The sequence below is a fragment of the Passer montanus genome, unplaced genomic scaffold, assembly GCF_014805655.1.
Source record: "Passer montanus isolate IOZ18808 unplaced genomic scaffold, ASM1480565v1 scaffold23, whole genome shotgun sequence".
Lineage (NCBI taxonomy): Eukaryota > Metazoa > Chordata > Aves > Passeriformes > Passeridae > Passer > Passer montanus.
Window position 1 is genome coordinate 6065342 of NW_024366926.1, and position 20783 is coordinate 6086124.

The 20783-nt window shown below is 39.4% G+C and overlaps 1 protein-coding gene across 9 annotated transcripts in view; it reads left to right on the forward strand.

Annotated features, from left to right (window-relative positions):
- The window catches only part of PDLIM5 (PDZ and LIM domain 5), a 127110-nt gene that overhangs the window by 35224 nt on the left and 71103 nt on the right, over positions 1 to 20783 (forward strand). For all 9 annotated transcript variants that reach the window (XM_039710600.1, XM_039710597.1, XM_039710604.1 and 6 more), the window contains exon 3: positions 6924 to 7075. In XM_039710600.1, the coding sequence (XP_039566534.1) occupies positions 6924 to 7075 (152 nt within the window). The remainder of the gene's footprint in view (positions 1 to 6923; positions 7076 to 20783) is intronic.

Here is a 20783-nt window from a genome sequence, read left to right on the forward strand (position 1 = left end):
TGTGTCAGCGCTTTCCACAGCAAACCCTGCATTAGAGTTCTTATAACTCAGCTGTATAAATTTGATCTGGACTTTAAAACTGGCATGTGTGTTCTTGATTTGGAAGCGACTATCAAAGCTGGCTGGCTAATCTGTTGGCTATGTGAATAATATTGCTGTAGTAAAGGCTTGAGGAACACGATACAGCTCTCAGTTTCCATTGAGTGCAGAGGAAGCTTATTTGCCACAAAGAGCAGGTGCTCTGATGCCTTTTTTTTCCCCTCATGCTGAAGTTTTAAGCTGGACCTCAAGTGTCCCAGACATCTCAGGAGTCTGGAGTGTAGGTTTTTGCTTCCTTCCCATCAGGGAAGTAGGTGAGGAGGGGCTTTGGTGAGCCATCCCATTAGGTATATCATGCTGGAGCACTGCGTTACCCTATCTGTGAGTGTTCCATGCTCAGGCTCTGTGGGTTGTGAGGTCCTGGGGGAGCAGGAGTCAGGTCAGATGTGCAATTTTTGTGGTGGAGTTGGTGCTGCTGCAGAGCATTAGTGTGTCCCTCCCTTGTGTATTGGAGTGAGCCTCTGTTGCTCTCTTTCATTAATTCACCAAAGGGGCACTTCTAGCTTACTTGTAGCTCTACGTATGTTTATGAGGTTGCTGTCAAAATAGTGATTATCAGTGCAAGGTGATACTTTGATCAGGTGAAACAAAGCTAGGGATAAACAAAGTAGTAACAGGTAATGGGTGTAAATATTAGCATGAAGTGTATTGTAGCAAGGAGATAAAAGCCCTGTGGTTTGAAAAGGCAGGATGTTGTGTGATAAAAGAGTTTGCCCCTTTGCTTGTGTTGTAATTCTGCAAAGCTCTTCTGTAATGTTCTTTTGCTAAATGACTTTGTTGTGTTTTGGCTTTTCACTTACTTAAAATACTTTATTATAGGGAAAAATGTAGACTAAAAGAGAAGCTGGTAATGACACAAAGATCATTGTCTGGTTGCTTTCTGCTTTGATTATTCATGACTTTAAACTGAATTGCTACAGCCAACTATGGATCAAATGCTTGAGAAGTAAAAGTCAAGCTGGAGGGATATCAGCTAGCCCAGGGACTTTTAAATCAGGATCAATAAGTTACATTCTCAGAGAAACTTGCCGATGACATTGAAGGGTGTTTGTGCAATGGGACAACATTATTTACTGTCAGAGTACAGAACAGTTTATTTGGGAAAGTCATTGTGTTGTACCATCATACAATGTTGTTGCAGCTAGCATAGATTCAAGACAAGCAGTTTGGAAAACACAGAAGGCAGCCTCCATCTTTAGTCAATAGACCTTTGTCCCATGAGTGACTGCAATTTAAGTAATTCATTTATTACTGCATAAAGGCAAAACAGTGACAGCTCAAAGAAGAGTTGCTTGTCAAGTTTTCTTCTTAGTCATGTGAGGGAGAAATAGGTGGTTATGTGTTAAACAGATATTAATTAGGTTGCAAATTGCATTGATTCAGAGATAGATGCACATATGTGTGCACACATTCAATTGCCCTGGAAAGACTCATTCAAAATATCTAATTGAAGCTTAAGAGTAAAGGTAATAAAGCTGTTGGTTATTGCAAGACAAAACAGAGTGCTGGCTAAAATTTAGCTCAATAAAACAGTTGTATTCCAGGGTATTCTGGACTGTTTGCATTTCAAAACCTGAATTGTAGAACTGCAATTGAGATGACTTTTTATGCCTTGATTTTGAAGTCTGTCCTGGATCAAGAACTGCTTTACTTTTGTTCTGTCTCCATTTGGAACATGGTTTTGGACAATATTTGTAGTTTTGGAATTCTGATGTTGAGAACCACAAGAACAACAATCTTTTCTTAATTTTTTCAGATTTTTTTTTTGCCAAACTAATCTAACATTAGATGGGTGATTTCACTTGTGTTTGTTAAAAAGCATCCTGTGCATCCCTGCGTGTCACAGGCTGGTTTTTGGCTGTCATCCATGTAGCTGATTGCTGCGGAGGGGCAGAGGTTTCCTGCTGTGGGAGTGAGTGGCCTCAGCAGGTGCCTGGTCATGAAATGTCTCTCCTGCTGGCCTCCCCTTTGGTCTCCAAATGAGTTTTCCAGAGTAGAGCGGCATGGAAGTAAGTAGGAGGAAACATTCCTGATTTGGCAATTTTGTAGCTTTAAAGTCTGTGGTGTAACATCCAAGAAAAAAAAGTTTGCTTTTTTTGTAGCTCTAATTCATGATTGACTTTAAAACCCTGCCTCATACTATACATACAGAATTAAAACAGATCCATCAAGAATTTGAAGAATATTTGTGGTGCTTAGAGGTTAGTTGGATTATTGGATAGCCAGTTTTGTAATTTTATTGCTGTATTATACTCCATATTTTACTGCTATACTCTTCTCCTGTTGCATTGTTTCCGTATGGTGATACAGGCACATTTAATAAAGGCATGTTCCGGATCACTATTTTTTCTGGATAACTCTGTATTTTATGGGTGACTGATGCAGGATAATGTTCCTAAGGTTAAATTTGCACTGTAAGAAAAAAAAATCACTTGTACAGGACCAAAAAAAAAAAAAAAAGAAGCAGCAATGTAATAAGTCTGTAGGTGATATTATATAATCTTCAAATGTTATTTATATATCTTCTTTATCTGCTGAATATTTTTTAAATCTGGGTGGAAAAAAAATAAATGGAATTTATTTCCATTGTGACAAGAAATATGGGCCAAAAAGGAAAACTAAAAACCTGGACTGGATTCTGGGCGGAGTCCAGAATGGAGTCAGCAAAACAGAAAACCTGGACCAAGTTCCGGGAGGAGTCCGGAATGGAGTCGGCTAATTAGAATATCTATGCAGTTTTGGGTCAAATGTGTACACAATTTGGCATATGTCATCTTTATTTTGTATTCCAATTTAGTGTTTGTAGTGGTAATGTATGGTTCAGCCTCTAAGAAATGTGAAAAAGGAGGCACCTAGGGTCTGCAGTCTGAAAAAGATCCTTAATTATTTCAGATGTTCTAATTCCTCCTGCTGTGTTCAGTGTAGATGTTTTCTTTTTTTATATAACTGTGATAGTATTCCTCTTGCACTGGTGGTAAAACTGCCCTTGTAGCTTCAGTCCCCCTTCACTGTAGATGCTTCAGAAGCCAGGGTTGCTGAGTGATGTGTGATGGTCAAGCATGTGAGACAGCCCACTTGGCAGACTTGGTTTGGTCATCAGCAAAACAATGTGATTTACTGTTCAGCGCTTACTTTGTGGGCAATTCAAATCTCTCAGGTCTAGACAGCCATTGGTCCAATCTTTACGCCCTTAGACTCTGAACCAGCGAAATGCTTGTACTCTAGGTGAGATGTTATTGGTTGAAGCCTCTGTCAGTCAGCCCAGAGGTTGGTTTAGCGAACTGGGCTGGGTTTCTTACTTATAACTGCAGTAGAAATCAGCTTGTACTCCACAGCTGACCAGTACTTTCAGGGAATACTCATGCTCTGGCTGAAATTTCCTAGGAGTATCAGCCTCACCTCTCCTGCTTAATGACTCAGATCTCTTATTCAGAATCAGTAGGTGTTACTTAGAAGTCTTATCCACTCTGTCTAGATAAGGAGATTACTACTCTGGCATCCCTCTGCGTGTGCAGTTCTTCACAGTCTTGTCCCGTAATTTGCTTCAATACGTTTCTGACAGTTTCTCCTCTAAGGCATAACCATGTGTGCAGTTCTTCACAGTCTTGTCAGTAATTTGCTTCATTACGTTTCTGACAGTTTCTCCTCTAAGGCATAACCAGTTCTCTGTCTGTACAGCAGGACCCATGGAGATAGCTAGGGACTTACCACATTTCTCAGGACCTGTTTTTAGGAAATTTCATCCTGGAGTTTTACTGAAATGATTTTACAACTGTCTCCCACATGCACTTGCAAAGAGTTTCATCCCCTTAGGCAGCAGTTTAAGAATGACCTCTTGAAAGTCTGGTGGTTGGTTGTGGGTTGTTGTGTGTCGGCCAGAATTAAACAGAAATATTTGGCTTTTTTTTTTTTTAATTAATAAATTTGTTTTCATTTACATTCCTGGGGATGGTAAGACCTCCCACCCTTCCATGAAAATAGTTACCCTGAAACCAGCTTTCGAAGTCTTAGTCCTGAGCAGTGTGTGGGTTGCTTTTCCTTTTTTCATCACAAATTACAACATGTCAGCATCATGTGCATTTGCGCACATTCTGAGAAAGCTAAATTTTATTCACAAAGCACAGCGATCCATTTGACCTTTAGCTTTTAGCACTCTTACGTTCCTTTCCCTTTTCCAGACCTTGCTGGCAAATGTCAGCGTGCTATAACATATCGGTTTATGGCAGGATCTGTTTATGGCAGGTCCCACCCCTCACCCAAAGGTTTGAGGAGCTTTCCTATAAATAGCTATGTTGGTCATAGCTTTCTATATGCTTGTGAGCTACCCTGATTGGTGTTTTATAGTAATCAGGCCTCTTAGCTCACAATTTGGGTATGAACACCCAATTTTGGAGGACTTTTGGCTTTTTTGTTGAAGCCTTTTGTAAAAGGATTCACAATACAACTCGAAATTCTTATCACTTCAGCAAGTCAAATGGTTTTGCTGAAATCAGGGCATCTCCTTTTTCCTTTGCCTCTTGCTTTATTTCCTTTCTTTACTATCTTTTACTTGTTAGCACCCTCTGGTTTCAACCCTGTCTAAAATAGCTATGTTGATTCATAATGCTGGGGGCATGGCTGCTGTTTTGCATCTGAAGATATGACATGTCTTCCTTGATCACAGGCCTCTTCTTTCACCAGGTTAACATCAAATGGGAGAATTTTTCTCATTTTGTTGAAAATTTTCTGTGTCATTTTTTATCTGCTCAGGATTGCTACCGCAATCAGCAAGTATGGAATTTATGTTGAAATTCAGTGATGCAGTGAACATGAAATATCTTGGGTTTAGTTTATATGTTGTCAAATGGTAATATTTTTTGAGTTTTGCATTTGCATGTATCTTGCAACATTACACAATATTTTTTCTTAGTTAAAGTATTTCTCTTCAGATGCCATCCAATACATGTCACAGCTCTCATGTATTTCTAGTTGCTTGGATTTTAGGAAAGCCTTAACCATATCAGATAGGCTGATGGGACACCTTCCACTGGTTTACCTTACACAAATGCAGAGACTGAGCCCCTCATATTTCTTAGATTATTACCTCTTTGCCCACGGACAGTTTTCAAGATGTAACCTCACTTCTCCTGTTGAAGTGAATGATGTGTAGACTGGTGACTGTACTTTGTAAAGTAACAAGGAACCAAAACTTCCTGGTCCCTCCTGCATGAACCAAAACAGGGGCAGTAAAAACAAAGGAGATGAAAACCTTCCTTTGGTGTACCTTTGAAAAGTCACAGAATCGTAGAGTTGTCAAGGCTGGAAAAGACCTCTAAGGGTCACCAAGTCCAGCTGTCAAGGTAGCAGCACCATCATGTTAACCACTAAACCATGTCCTCAGGTGCCTTATCCATGCATACTTTTAACAGGGATGGTGATTCTACTATTTTCTTGGGAAAGTCTGTTCCAGTGCTTGACAATGCTTTCCATAAAGAAATTTTTCCTAGTATCCAAACTAAACCTCCTATAGTATGACTAGAGTTTGCTCTCATCCTGTCACTTGTTACCTGGGAGAAGAGACTGACTCCCGTTTCACTACACCGTCTTTTCAGGCAGTTGGAGAGAGGGATGAGGTTTCCCCTGAGCCTCCTTTTCTCCAGGCTGAATACCACCACCTCTCAAGTCATGTGCTAAAGTACCGTTTCGGCTCAAGGTGAATTCTACTTTTGGAAATGAAGATCAAGTAATTGTGCTGTTTGCAGCACTCCCCTGAAAGCAGTGATTTCTTCATGCTTGCAGGCAGAGGACAGAGTTGTGAGGTTTTTCATGCCCAGCACCAGCAGCTACAACATCTCTGCTGTAAGAAGATTGCTTTTTCCAACATTTCTGCTGTTGGAAACATAGAGGGAGTTTACACCATCCAGGATGTATTTTCAGCCTGCTATAAAATGATTAGAAGATTGAGAACCAGGGATATAAATCAGTGCATAGATCTTACTATGTATTACTTTAATTTCCGTTTCTGTTCTTGGGAATGAAGGTAGTTGAAATTCAGTTGCATCAGATGGAAAGATTGATTTATTGTTCAGTTGGGGCCAATAGTGTGAACTTTACAGAGGTTTCTGTTGCAATATTGTTTCATTCAAGTGGACCAAAGGCAGTTGAACTGAACTTTGGCAGTGACCTTGATCAAAGAATTAGACTTCTCAAGAGGCTTTTCTTATCCTGATCTGAATATACTGCAGGTCATTGGGGCCTGTAAACCTACTGAGAGAAAGTCAAAACAATGTCCTGCAAGCAGCCTGTCTGTGATGTCGAACTTGGACTTTCTAGTAGTTGCAGCTGGGGAAAAGTCAGCTTTACTATTAACATAGTCTTCCCTGCACATGACCAGTCATTGACAAACAAATGAACTTTGAAGAGATTTTTGAGTGGAAAATTTAGAGTGGAAAAAGCTGGTTTACAGCTTTTCTCTCTCCTCTTGTGAGAAAAATTTCATGTATGAAGAGAAGGGTGGCTGGAACTTGGAGTGCAGGAAACTGTGAGTGTCTGTCCCTGCTCGTGTCTCTTTGTGGATGTCCATAGCTTCCAGCCAGTAAAGTAGAAGTGGAGTCTGAGTTTGAAAAACAGGCTATACTGTGCAGTTCTTTCCTGTCATTGAAGTGAAATAAGAATGAATACCTATAGGTATTGCAGCAATTTTCACAGGACTCACAAATGAGAAAAGATATCTTGTTTTTTTCTCTTTGCATGAAACAGCACTATGAATAAAATATTGTGATTTTGTGTTCAGTATAAACATAAACCATCCAAGTTTCTCATTTACCATTCTTGTGATGTTTCAGCTTAATGATGGTGGCAAGGCAGCCCAAGCACACGTGGGGATTGGTGATGTGGTTCTCACCATTGATGGGATAAGCACGGATGGGATGACTCATCTAGAAGCACAAAACAAGATCAAGGCATGTACAGGCAATTTGAACATGACTCTGCAAAGGTAAGATAGCTTGTTCTTTTTTTAAGGAGAATTGATTATCCTCCTAACAGTGGTTTGGAGGATAAAAATGTGTAAGTGGTTTGGCAAAGTCTGTGGAGTTAAATGTCAGTGATTGAAAGATGTGCTGCCATAGCCTGTAATCTGTCTTGATTTACAGCATTTTAGAAAACATTTTAGATGTTAATTATGTGGCTTGACAAAGACTTTTTCCAGCTTTATGTCACCTATTCTATTTCCTCTTCCTTTTGAGATTCAGTTTTGTTTAATTAATTTATTTAACAGCAGGTCTTATTAATGCTTTTTTTCCCCTTCCCCAGGTGATTAGGAACATTTTTTGGGTCAAGTCCTACAGCACCATTCTAACTGGCTAACAAAATGATGGATTTAAATAGTTAACCCTTGGGTTAAATGGATCAAAATACTTTGTTCAGAGTCTGAGAGATGTTTCCACCATGTAATTTCCACCATGGTGATACTGCCGTGTCACTAAGTAGATGCCTCCCTTTGCTAATTGAAGTGCCTGCTGTAGAAGTTACAGCTTGGCCCAGTCTCATTACTCAAACTCTAAACATAGAGTTTATTGAATCCCAGCATATCTCTGATATAGCCTGGGGCTCTGTTTTGGGAGTTGTTGCAGGAGGGGAGCAGGATGCTCATGTATGGGTTATTGAACCTGAAGAAGAACAAGCAGCAGCCAAACAATAAATTCCTCCAGGTCTCAAAAGCCTCCCAGGGCTAAATGTTTTTTGTTAGAAGACTGCTGTTTTGATTCAATGATGTGAGTGAACATATTGGAGAAGATTGTGAATCCATCACACAGGGAAAAGCATCTCTTCTTGTTTTCAAAGAAAACAGCAGCAGTTTTAGGCCATGACTGCTGTTCAGGCTTGCCTTCAGCAGTGCACAATTCTTTGATGAGCGTTGGTTGAGGTCCATACCATATCTATTCACCAGTTACTGACTGTTTCTTTGTGGCAAATTATCCTCCCCTTAATGAAAGGACTACGTCTTTCAGTGAGTTAATCAGTATTAGAATAAAAAGATATGACGTGGTTGCAGATCTGACAAAAATCTATCTCCAGGGTGGCAGTGCTTGTTCCCAGCCCTAAGTGCCATGTATTTGAATGGTTGTGTGAGTGCTTTCTTTCTTCTCTTAAGAGGCTGCAGTGCTTGTTGTTTCTTGTTTTTCCCGTTTTTCTGTGCTTTGGTGCTTAGCTACCCTGACTAAGGGATTCCCTTTGCTCAGTCTGAGGAAGAGAGTACCTTGTGGTGTGGTTCATGCCTAGGGCATCTCCCTGAGTGAAACTTGTAAAGGTGGCATTAAAAGTTTCTTGATGAAAGACAGGTATTATACCTGCTCATTAGAAGAACTACATGTTGTATCAAGTGTGTCATTTGCTTTTCTGACTCCCAAGGAGACCTGCAGGTTGCTCAGAAATGCACTTTCCAGGACCCACTGAGTCACTGCAGCAGGAGGATGGGTTTGGCCCACTTTCTCCTGTCACCATAATTGTATGGGCAGGGTTAATATCAGATATAGAAAAGTCATGGCAGGTGTGTCCCAGTCAGGTATTAACTTGTCTGAGGCTGCTTCTGGTTAGGTACAGAGATGAGTGGTTTGAAAATCAAATTAATAATGAGTTAGCCTGATCCCCTGCTGTTCTCAGCCTTCCCACCTAGTGTAGCATCTGACTCACCAGTGCTGGCTACCTGACAGCTGAAGGCTAGGTCAGGATCAGACTATCAGTGATCAAAGGAATAGCCTTGGTCCTGGCATCTGGGGGTGTGACAGATGTGTCTTGTGGCTCTGCTGCTTTGCAGTCTCCTGGTCTAAGCTGTTTTGAATTCTGTCTGTATCCCAAGAAACCAAAGGTGTAGGCAGTGTTCTTCTGGTTCCTCTGCCTGTGAATATTTTCTTGCCCTGCTGTTTAACAGATCTGCTTTGGTTGTTTATTTGTTCTTTATAGCCTGGAAGAAGCTGCTTCTTGGAGTCAGACTCACTCCTGCTAACTGGAGATGCTGGCTGCCCATGGGAAGGGAGCTTGAGAGTATAAACAGGGTGGCAAGATAAGCCATTTTAATATTGAGTGTTCTCTATAATTATATTCTTTTGTTCTTGCCTCTTCTCCCAAAATAAAACAGAAAGAAATAAAATGTTTTAAGATGTTACTGTTCACATGCAAGATTATGGAGATATTGTCAATGTGAAGCAAAGCTGGCCTTCAAAATATGGGTTGGTGCCATAGAATAGGAAAATCTAAGACATTTTATTTTACTATTACTGTTTTTTATTTATCTTTCATTTTTACTTCTGAGATTTTATCTACTTTCACACAGTCTGCTGGTAGTTTGAACTACAATGCAAGGATGTTGAGGTTAGTTTTGAAAGAGTCAATCAATTCTGAGATACTGCCCTGGCTTGCTGCTGCTTTAGAAGAACACAATGGTTAGTGGTGTTACTTTGAGCATGTGCTCCAGCACCCAGTTTGCACAGTGGTCAGGGCATGGTGACACTTCACCTTTTAAAAGCTGCAAAGGAAACTCCTGTAGTCTATGGCAAGGCAAGAGAGGAAATTCTTTATTATCAGATTCCTTATCATAAATATTTTAACTTGATAGTTAACCTACTTAGGTTTTCACTTGGCTTCCTCTCTTCTTCTTACAAAGTAGAAAAAATAAAATTAAGATAAACTAAACAAGGGGCAAAAAGTAGCTTGTCTGGGAGGTTGGAAGGGGTAGTTAAAGTAGTGCCTTCAAAACTTTTACTTGAACAAGGGGCAAAAAGTAGCTTTTTGCTACTGGGAGGTTGGAAGGGGTAGTTAAAGTAGTGCCTTCAAAACTTTTACTTACAGGTTTAAAGCAGTATATTTATGTAGGCAGAAATGCATGTACCCCTTGTGGAGAAACAATTTAGTTGTTTTGTAACTTGTAATTGAATGTTGGCAAAATATTTCAAGGGCAAATAAAAGCTTCCCTTTGTTCCATGTGAGGCAGTGTATGGCAGCTAGGTTTTTTTAAACATGAAATTGTTGTGTGCCCTGGAAAGGAACTGGAGGTGCAGCTGACACAATTGCATCTCCACTTTGCTTAGAGATTGCTCAACTACAAATGGACAAAATTGTGCTTTGCCAGCCCTGTGTGCACTACTAGGTGCTTAACATTTGAATGTGTTGGCATGTATTTTCAGGTGTAGGTCTTTAAAATCAGTAAGATCTGTAAACAAGTCTCATTGTTTAGTACAGAAGTTATATCTTTTTTTTTTCAGTTCTGAAATGAAATTTGAATGTAAGCATGTTATTTGCTCATTTTTCATCTTATGTTGTAGGTACACAGGTTGTAGTAATTGGGGTGGGGCTGTGGGCATCCTCATCCCAGTGGGTGCAGCTGTGAGCAGCAGGTGAGCAGCACTGACAGCAGTGAGCCATGGAGTGCCCAGGGGCACTGACCCATCACCAAAGGGAGCAGAGGGCACACAGGGGCAGGGCATGGACATGAGGGGGATAAAAGGCTGGGCTGAAGGACAAGAAGGGCAGATGCTTTCAGCCTTCTGGAGTGGTTTGGTATTAGTCTGTATGGGTTGAAGTCTTTTGGTAGTGTATGGTGTGACTGTGTATCGTGGCCATCTCAACTGCAGCATTATATGACTCAAAAATATGGAGTGTGTTTTTTCCTCTACTTTTTATATTGTAACTTGTGATTTTAGCTTCTTGAAAGATCTCCTCCCCTCTCCAGTTTTTGTTTCTATTCATCCCTCCCTTTCTGAGATCTTGCTCTTTTGCACCCCAATATTTCATTTTCATCTAAAGCCATTCCAGTTTCCCATGAGGACAGATGGAAGCCAGATGCTTGCTTTTTTGATATATTTTCAAGTTCAGTAACTTAGCATGGACTTTTGTAAATAAATCTCTAAGTTGCTGAGCGGCTAAAAGCCACCACCTATTTTTAAAATATTATTTTTGGGGACTGTTTCTCCAGAGATTTGCCTTGATGATTCTTTGGGACTGAGAAGGATAAAGAATTGTGGATTTCTACAGACAAATGAGATCATGATACCTATGAAACTTCTGGGAAAAGTGTCAGCAATTCAGGGGTAAAAGTAAAAGAGAAAAGATGGAAAGTCTTGGGCTTTGCTTTTCCTATAATGATAGAGAACATATTTATCTCTCTATTTAGTTAAATGGATCTGCATGGGTATAGTTTGCTTAGTAAAGAAATTTCTTTCACTCTCTTTATGAATTTACTAATTTAGGCCTTGAGATTACTTGGCATGGGAAGTGAAAGGGGGGTTCTCCAGGTTGTTTACTCCTCTGTTGCTATATTGCAGTGCTTCTTCGTTTGTGTGAGGAATTTTTTCTGCTGCATTAAGCTGGCTGTGAACAGATACTGTGGTTCTGATTCCAGTTCTTCAGTGGAGGAGCACAGCTGCTACAAAGCAATAGATGAATTTCAGTGATGGCCATGGGTTTGTTGGGATTTTTTTTCCTAAACCTTTTTAAAGCATGGGATTGCCCAAGTGTCATAGGGGAAGCTGGGGCCTCCTGGGTATTATTGATGTCCTACAGGACTCAGACAAAATTGAGATGAGCCATAGGGCTGAGTTCTGCAGTTGGTAAACTCAAAAGCCATGACATTTGTTTTAGCTGCCTGCCTGAGTGGGAATCTTTATCATACTGTCCTCCCTTATCTTTTTGGTTTTTCTTTCAGGAAGCATGAAGTCTAGGCTTTTAGCTTAAGGGCAGCTGAAATTCTCATGATTTAAGATGGGGTGAGCAAGAAAAAATGTTATGGACCATTTGAATTCTATTTTCTAAGATATTTTTTCAAGTTAACCAATTTGGAAAGGGTTTTCAGCAGTAAGACTAGCTTAGTATGCTTTTTTCTTACTATTTTTTGTTTAATTTACAGGCTTCGCTTTAGATGATGGTTAAAACTCATGTTTCAGTTCTATGAGTCATAGGTTCCTTGGGTGGGTATTTTGTTTCCCTAAACCATATATGGACGAGCCTGAGGAAAACTATGATAAGAATGCATTCTGAAGTCTTAGACTTTTCTCCCAACTTCAGTCATCATCATTTCCCTTACAAAGGTATTTTGACTTTAGTTTGGTTCTTCAGTGATTTGCTTTTTTAGAAAAACATAAGCTTTGTTGTCCTATGTCAGTTGAACAGAGACAATAATAATTGGTTGAAAGACACCACAGCTTCCAAGTAATTTTTTCAAAATCTGAAATGTGGGGTTTTTTTCCTTGAATTATTTTTGTATTGCTAATTCTTATGTGACTTGTTTCAGGAATGTCAAAACTAAATGCTGGATGATTAAGGAAATAATTTCTATAATTTCTTTTTAATTGAGCGAGTTGAGACAGAAAATTTGTAGAACTCAGTTGAGGCAGTATGGCTTGGCGTATGTAAACAAACTGTATATTTGTAGTTCAAATGCTGCTCAAAACCTTTGACAACTTATTCCCCAAGGCTAGTTTATTACTTGCAGTCATTAATACTAATTTTCAGTGCTTATGCCTGAAAATAACTAGGTGAAAAACAGTGCCTCCCAAACAGACACTCCCTTCTGTTGTTTAGCCATGTCACTAAGCTTTGAGGTGGCAGCTGTACAGGTAGCTCACTCAGTGGAGCCTGGGGAGACTTCAGACAATCCTGGAGAACTTTCTGGTTTTGACCATGGCCTTTTTGTGCTGCTGCATTGCAATGCAGTCAGCTGAGTTGTCTTCAGTCCTCCTGGTTTATCTCGCTCTGAAATTAAGTGATATTGGGTTAAAACATTGTCCAGAGAATTCAAAGCTGATGAATGACGCTGGGGTTTTTTTTCATCCAAAAGTTGTTTTATAAATCTATGCACTTGTTGGAAGCAAGATAGGAACCTTTTGCTCCTAATTTAGGAGCTGAGCAAGTTTAGCTAGCTAAGCCATGCCTTTGGAGAGCCTGCCCACACACTAAATAAATGGAAGGGTACAGCTCTTGCTTCCAGCTGAAATTCAGAGTTGTACGTAGCACTTTGCTGCTGGTCAGGTAGCAATTAGAAGAACCACAGAACATGCTGCAGCTAAGTGACTCCAACAAACTAAAGGCTTGCTTGGAAGTTCAAAGGAGAGTTGCTGGGATCAAAGAGGAAGGTTGCAGGGTAAAAAACAAGAGTTCAGTGACTTGTACAGGGTGATACCTACCCATCTGCCAGGAAAATGGGTGGGACTGAGGACAAGTTAAGCAACACTAATAGCAGCCTTTCTCACACTGTGTGCCTTAGAGTTTTGCTGGGAATCTTTAGAGCAGAAAAAGATTTGTAAAAAGGCTGTGCAGTTTCTTGAGGTTGCTGCTGTAAGTGGCATAGGAACATAAATATAGTAGTAAATATAGATGGTGGATAATGGCAAGTGCCAAAGGCAAATTGCTGTTTACTGAACATCAAAATATTTCCTTCAAATTTAAGTTTAGAGATGTCTTTTCATTTTTAATTTCCAGGGGTACGTTCCCCTCTGGATCCCATATAGTTAATACCACCTCAGGAAGTTGAAAATCAAGCAAATGGAGGTTAAAGGAGAAACATTAACATAATGGGTGTTTTGGGTTTGTTTTTTTTTTGTTTTCATTTTATTTTTAGTTTGTTTGCCACCAGGGAAATGCAAAACATCACCTGAGTTGCAGCAATTGCAGCCATTTTACTGTTATGTTTTTTGAGGTTTTGTCTAGATAACTGTATCATGGTGGGTTAAACCAAGGGCATTCAGATTAGGGGGATATTTAAAAATGTCACCTTTTGTGTGAAAATGAGGAAGCCATCATCAAGAAATTCTCTCACAACCTGAGAGCTTGTAAGTTCAATTGGGGATAAATTTTCAAATTCCTATCCTCATATTCCAAGTCCTTGATGGAATCAAGGTTGGTAAGGTTGCTTGGGAGAGTAGCTCAGATGTTATAATCAGCCGAAGCTGATAGAAAGCTGGGGAGGAGATCAATTGGGGCATCACTCTGAAGGGTAGTGAGTCATTATAGTGGAGGTTTGCACCTGAGAGTCCATTGTGAAAATAGAGGATAGTTTTGGATCCTAGAAGTTCCCATCTGTTTGCAGTGGATCACGTGGTAACTGAAGTAGCTTAATTGGTCATCTTGGGTTTTTTTTTGCTTAACCAGTGAGAAACATCTGGGCCATTGCTTTATACGAACTGTTGCATGGCACAGATGTCTGACAAATACAGCAAAAAGTAATTCTGAATTTGACTCCTAATTTGTTTCCTAAAAATACTTCTTGTTTTCAGACAGGGAAGTAAAGTTGGGGTTGGTTTGTGGGGTTTTTTGCTTGCTTTTGAGGTTTTTAGTGTTTGTTTGAGTGATTTTGCTGACCCTATGGATGTTTGTTTTAAAGCCTGAAACCATGCATATCTTTCAGATATGTTGGGATTAGCATAAAAAATGCTTATCACATGTTATTATATAGACTGCATTCTTTCTTTCCTATATTTAAAATCAATATGAAAATACTTACCTTCCATTGTAGTTCTGCTGTAGGGATTAAACCACTCTGATGTACAATGATGCTTTTAGAAAACAGTGATTAAATTGTTAAAGCAAAAAACTGCAGTGCAAAAACCGTGGCTTTACACAAGCTGATCATTAGAAAGGTAATATCTTTGACTTGATGTTTAGGTGTATGGTAGTTTAGAAACCTTTTTTCACTCTATTATAAAACTAAAATAAATCTGTACTCTGGTTAGATCTGACACAGTTGATTTCTGTCTGTGAAGACAAGAACAGTGAAGGTTTATTCACATATATTTTTCCTGTAATGACATAATTCAGTAGGAAGTATCTGGAAATTAGATAATCTTACTTGAATTTGGCATGTGCTAGATGGACAGTGTGCCTCAGTATGCAAGGTGGGGTTGGGCTTGCAGTGCTGTGCCTAATGGATAGAAGACATGATAAATGACTGCTTGTGATTTAGAATAACTTTCTGAAATACCAATAGCTTTCTTCTGTCTTACAGAATTAAAAAAAAAAACCACAACTCAAATCTGAGTTAAGGAGTATCTCTGTGGACAGCAGGGAATTGCTTAATGAACTCCACATTGCTTGGTTCATATGCTCTTTGCTGTAAGCAAGAAGTAAGGTTTGCAAGCTGAAATTTAATACAGAAAACATCTAGGCTGAGTGAGGTTGTGACTCGCGTTACTGTGAGTCTGACTGTTACTTAACAGCATTTTCCAGTTTGCAAACCCCTTTAAGTTAGTGTTGCTTTATATTCTGCATGTTGCAGAGCCTTCTCATTGCTGTTGAAGGGTGGAAGCAGAATGTGAGATATGTGCTCAAATACCACCGCATTAGAGATCTTTAGTAACATAGATGCTTCTAAAGAGTAGATTGAATGTGTTTCCCAAACACTAAATATATGTATTTTAGGAAGGTAGGAACACAACTAAGCTAACATTCATTATGGAAATGTAAAAAAACCAACTCTTGAAAACCACAGGAATTAATTCTGCTGACTGTGATATACAATAAAGCCTCTGCTTAAGGGGTACAAGTGCCAACTTCCTACACAATGGGAAAACTGACAGGGCAATATTAAGTCGTTTCTGCCAACCTTTCTGTGGAAATTACATGCCAGGTGCTTTGGACTATACCACTGCTGCCAAGAGCTGTTGAGGCTGTGTAAGAACAATCCAGGCACTTTTTACTTTTCATTATCTCTTCACACAGGAGATGCTGAAAGGCATGTTGATTTCTGGGGATGGGGAGGAAGGGGGCATTGGTTTGGGGTTCAGTTTAGGTTTGTTTTAGAAAAGTGCAGACATGGAGCTGTGGAGTAGTTCGGATACTGAAGACTGATAGGAAAGCAATGTTGTTTGCTCTTAGTGTGATTTCCTGGCTAAGTCCTGCTTTTTAGTTTTTCTGAGGAAAAGGTTCATAGCTGTGTTTCAGGAAGCTCTTTTGGTTACTGCTTTCCTCCCATTTATAAATAATCCCCACAGGGGAGTGTAGGTTTGTTTTTTTTCTTTAATGAGTTACAGAAAGCCATCAGAAAAGTGATATTCCTAGGTTTTTGTTACATTTTATTTCATTTGAGGTGATTTTAATGAAGTTCTATTCTCCAGGAGGCCTTTGATGCAATTCTGGCTTTCATTTCCTTATTTTCTAATGGACTTCCGTGATATTCATGGTGACAAGTCACCAATATCCCATAAGCACTGCAGCGTAATGTAGAAAAACATATCTTTGTTTCTCTAGTAATATTACCTGCTGTAGGCAGCAGCTGATTACAGCTATTTTAAAATCCTGTATTACTTGAAAAATGTCCTCCATTACTGATCTTACTGTATCAGGTGGGTTTTTATTTGTCAGAACTGATGTAGTGGTTAAGCATAGCTTCTAAATTTTTAGTTCCATTTCTGTTTTTGTAGCAGACTTGGCTGGGCTTTAATGTTTGGTTTCCTAAACTAGACATTTCCTCTTAAGCAGGTAACCTTTATTTGCCTGTCACATAGTCAGATCTGATCTTGATAGCCATCGAGGCTGTGAGGGCTTCAGTAGAAGATACTAAGAAAAATAAATTATCATGCTAATAAATCAAGGATGACTATTACCAGTTATTTTTGCTTAATTCCTTGTGAAATAAAGTTTGTGTTCTTGTGGGAATACAAACTCCCCTCAAATAGTCTCTTGTTGTTAAGAGCCCCATAGGCAAACACTGCTTGTTGGAGTTCTTTTTAGATTTTGTTTATGATGTAGATCTGCTAAATCTGATGTAGATCCTTTCAACTGTTACATGTATTTTGGTTTTGGAGTGCAAATAAGTTTCATTTCCCAAAGTGAAGTTTCCTACAACAAAATAAAACTTGAGGAGAGGTGGGCACCTGAGTGTTCCAATGAAACACTGTAGAGTTCTGTGGCCCAGTAAAATATACCTGAGTTTTTCATCTTGTGATGCTGCTGTTAGTTCAGTATTAGAAGCGAAATCCAGCTTTGCCATGTGATTGACTAACAAAGAGCAGTGTATAAATTGGTGTGGGTGTTTTTTTCTTTTTAAATATCCCCACTGCATCACATTTTCCGGCAGGGTGTGTTTTGGCCTGACACTGAATAGGATGTGTTTCAGTGGATGTGTTCTGGACTGAACAGTCAGCCTGAAAAATAACAAGAGAATAAAAACCAGTAGGGATTGCTTTGTCTGTGTATTGTATCAGTGAACCTGTTAGTCTGGTATCCAGACCCACTGTGGCTGCTTTTTGATGATTCAGTGTGAGGGGGGAGTGAGAACTAAACCCTGCCTTGTAACACCTGCACGGTGAGAACCTGGGTGCTTACACAAGACATGTGGGTTTGATTATCATAAACACCTGTAACTAATAATTAAACTGGGGTCTTATAGGCGTTGTTTCATGTATCTATCAACATAATTCTTGTCTCAGACAGGCTAACAACATTGCGGTGTTTTTGTTGTATGGAGATGAAAAATATTTTCTCACACTGGTTTTTTTTTTCCCCCAGTTGCTCTTTCCTCCAACTTCGGCGCACAGTGTATCCCCACTTTTACCTAATTCACAGTGAGTTGTTCAGGCAGAAAGTCAGACAGCTTTCTTTACTTATTTCTGTGCACCCTCTCTGCTTTTGGGAGGGTCTGCACCAGATCCGAGCCTTTGTCATCTTTGTGGTTTGAGGCTTGAGACAGGAAGTCTTCAGGATTCATCTGACACTTCAGTTTAGTCACAGCTGAATCCTTATTCCCACCAGGGGAAAAAAAAAGCCCTTTGTCTTGTCAGTTTCTCATGTGCACATTCTTTCATTCATGGCGATGCAGCAATTTCTGGCCTTGAAAGGACTTTGGTTCCCTGCTGGGGCAGAGGCCCAGAGGACATGCTTTCCTCCTGACCTCACCGTGCTTCTGGTGAGTCCTGTGTTGCAGCCTCTGCCCAAAAAGTGCTCAGAAAGGAAGGTTTCTCTTCCTTCCTGTGATGAGTGAGGAGGTTTGAAAGACCTTATCTCAACTTCATAAAAATTGTGAATCAGGTTAAAAGGCCCTTTTAACCTGATGCATTTGTTTGGTGTTTGTGCCACAATCCTCCTCTGTCTTGCATCGTGACGCGACACCACTGGCTGCTGCTGGAGATGTCAGATCCTTGCTCCCCCCATTCCCAAGGCAACTAATCAATACAAGGCAAGTGTTCCTGCCAGGTTCAGGGAGCTCTGAGAAGTGGGAATTGGGATGTTAAGAGAAGCAGGGAAGCAATTGTCGGTAAGAATACTATGTTTCAAAGAATTAGGAGTCTTTCAAGTAAGGACAGCGTAACTTTTAGCAGAAGTGGCACATCTGCAGCACAGAGATGTTAGGGTTGGATCGTTGTGCTGAATGAGATAAGCTATTGAAATATCTCAAGAACACTTTAGGTAATAATTCGTCCACTTAAAAATCTGGGCAGTTTTCTTCACTTGTGTAAATTCTCAAAACGGAACTCGTGGATACAGTGAGGGACTTGTGACTACTTGAACCAGACCTGAACCTGGATTGTTTGTTTTTACTTAGTGACATCTACTTATTGTATAAATTGAATAAATTATTCTTGTTCTTGCTTATTTTCTCAGTTTAGGCTTAATTACACTTGATGCTAACAGTGTTTGATTCCTACTTTGTAAAACACTGGTGCATGTTAAACTTTAACTTTTTTCCAGCATTCCTGTTTTAGCAGAGCGGAGTTTGTCTGTTAACATGAAATCTGCAAATCATTTCAATCTCTCTTATATAATGTTAAGCTTTAACTTTTTTCCAGCATTCCTGTGGCTGTTTTAGCTGAGCGGAGTTTGTCTGTTAACATGAAATCTGCAAATCATTTCAATCTCTCTTATATTTAAATTTACAACAGATTTATATGCTTTCATATTTTGGAATCTTTGATATTCTTCTTAATGCCTTAAACTTCTAAGTTTATGATGTCTGCTGAGTATTTTCTCCCACGGTTTTGGCAAGCCTCAATTTCCTCACATTTTGAACTTTTGCCAAGATACAATTTGAATATAACTTGGAAAACCCCAACAAAACAAACAACAAAATCCCATGGAAGTTTGATGTCATGTTTATGTGGGTGTGGCTGAGGACAAAATCTTCTAAAATAAAATAAATGTGCACTGTGAGAGACACAAACTTTATAGAGAATCTATGTCAGCAGCTAAGACTGGTTTGAAGCTGATGTTTGATGTTGCTTTATGTTTGAAATAAACTCTTCACCAAACACTTAGATGGGTTTTATGCGAGGCAGTTATTTTGGGGGATTGCTTCTTTGGCCTAGTCTGTTGTTTCTGTTTAATCTGTGGCTGATTGCCGCTCTGTAAGAGAGACCATCTTGGCAAAAGGGAATGGATTATACAAGTAATGCGAGTTTCATTATAAGGGGGAAGGATTTTAACACTCAATGTCTTTTGGAGGGAATATGACCAAACCTAGTCAGTCAGTCTTATTGACTGTATAGTATCACTTTTAGCTCCTAAGCTTCTATGCAAAAAATGGAATGTAGTATGCATTCTTAAAATGTATTGCAAAGTGTAGGAAGCCAAAGTTTTAATGAGGACAGTGACTTCAGAGGTAACTAATGCTGCTTGATTGCTAACAGATTATTTTTCCTTTACATACTAAACCCTTCCACATGAGCAGACTATAAGTCTCAGTGACACTAAAAGTCACTAAAATGCACGTACTGGGCTAAATATAATGTATAACAGGTCTTGCAAGTACAAAAATGTGTAATATTTTCCATTCAGGGCCTCTCAAGTACTGAAATTTTTAAGTGTGCCTGCTGTCAATACTGATCTTGGAGACAATTGACTGAAAGAGTTGCCAGTTATCTCCTTTCCAAGTCTTGGCAGGAAGGTGATGACTGGACAAGTCAGTCATTTTCCACAAAATCTTAACTCTGAAGTGACTGCTCCATTAACTTGATGATTAAGTGAATGCTGGACTAATATTTGTGTGTTGCATCTCTTGGAGCTGCCTATAAAGGAGCAATGTTGAATAATTATGTGGAGAGTATGGTTATGGGATTTTCGTATCTTTTGCACTTGGCTGAATGGAGCTGTCTTGGAGCAGAAAGCTCCTAGTGCAATTGGAGCAAATTGGATCACGGGCAGATTGATGTTGCCCTTGTGGCAGGGCTGCTGGACTCAGGTGGCACAATATTGTGACCAGGGGCTTACATGGAACTTGGGACAAAATCAAGTTTCAGCACAACTCAGATAATCAACACTGTTATTAAAAAACACCAACAACAAAGAAAAAAAGAAAAATCAATATGAAATCTCAGTTACCATATAGAGGGTGTTTTGGCAGGAAATGGAACTAGGGAGAAGAGAATTAGATGTCTCATATAAGTGGCACTTATAGCCACTTTCATGAAAAGCTGTTAGGTTGGGTTTTATTTATGATCCAGACAAATTTCAGATTATCTTATGTCAATTAATAAAATCTGTGAGTCACTTTATTTCTTTTTGTCAGAAAAAAACGATCCTTATTTACATTAGCCATTAAGATTAGCTATTTTTGCAATACACCATGTAGTTGTTGCTTACAAGTCCTATGGTGTGGAACACATAGAGGTGAGTGGAGGTAGCATGTCAGTGCTGAAACTAGTAATCAATTCAGAGTTATTGTTGATAATTTTAAAGCTGGTGAGTGGTGTGGGGAGAAGGTCAGGGAAATCATGAACTGGTTC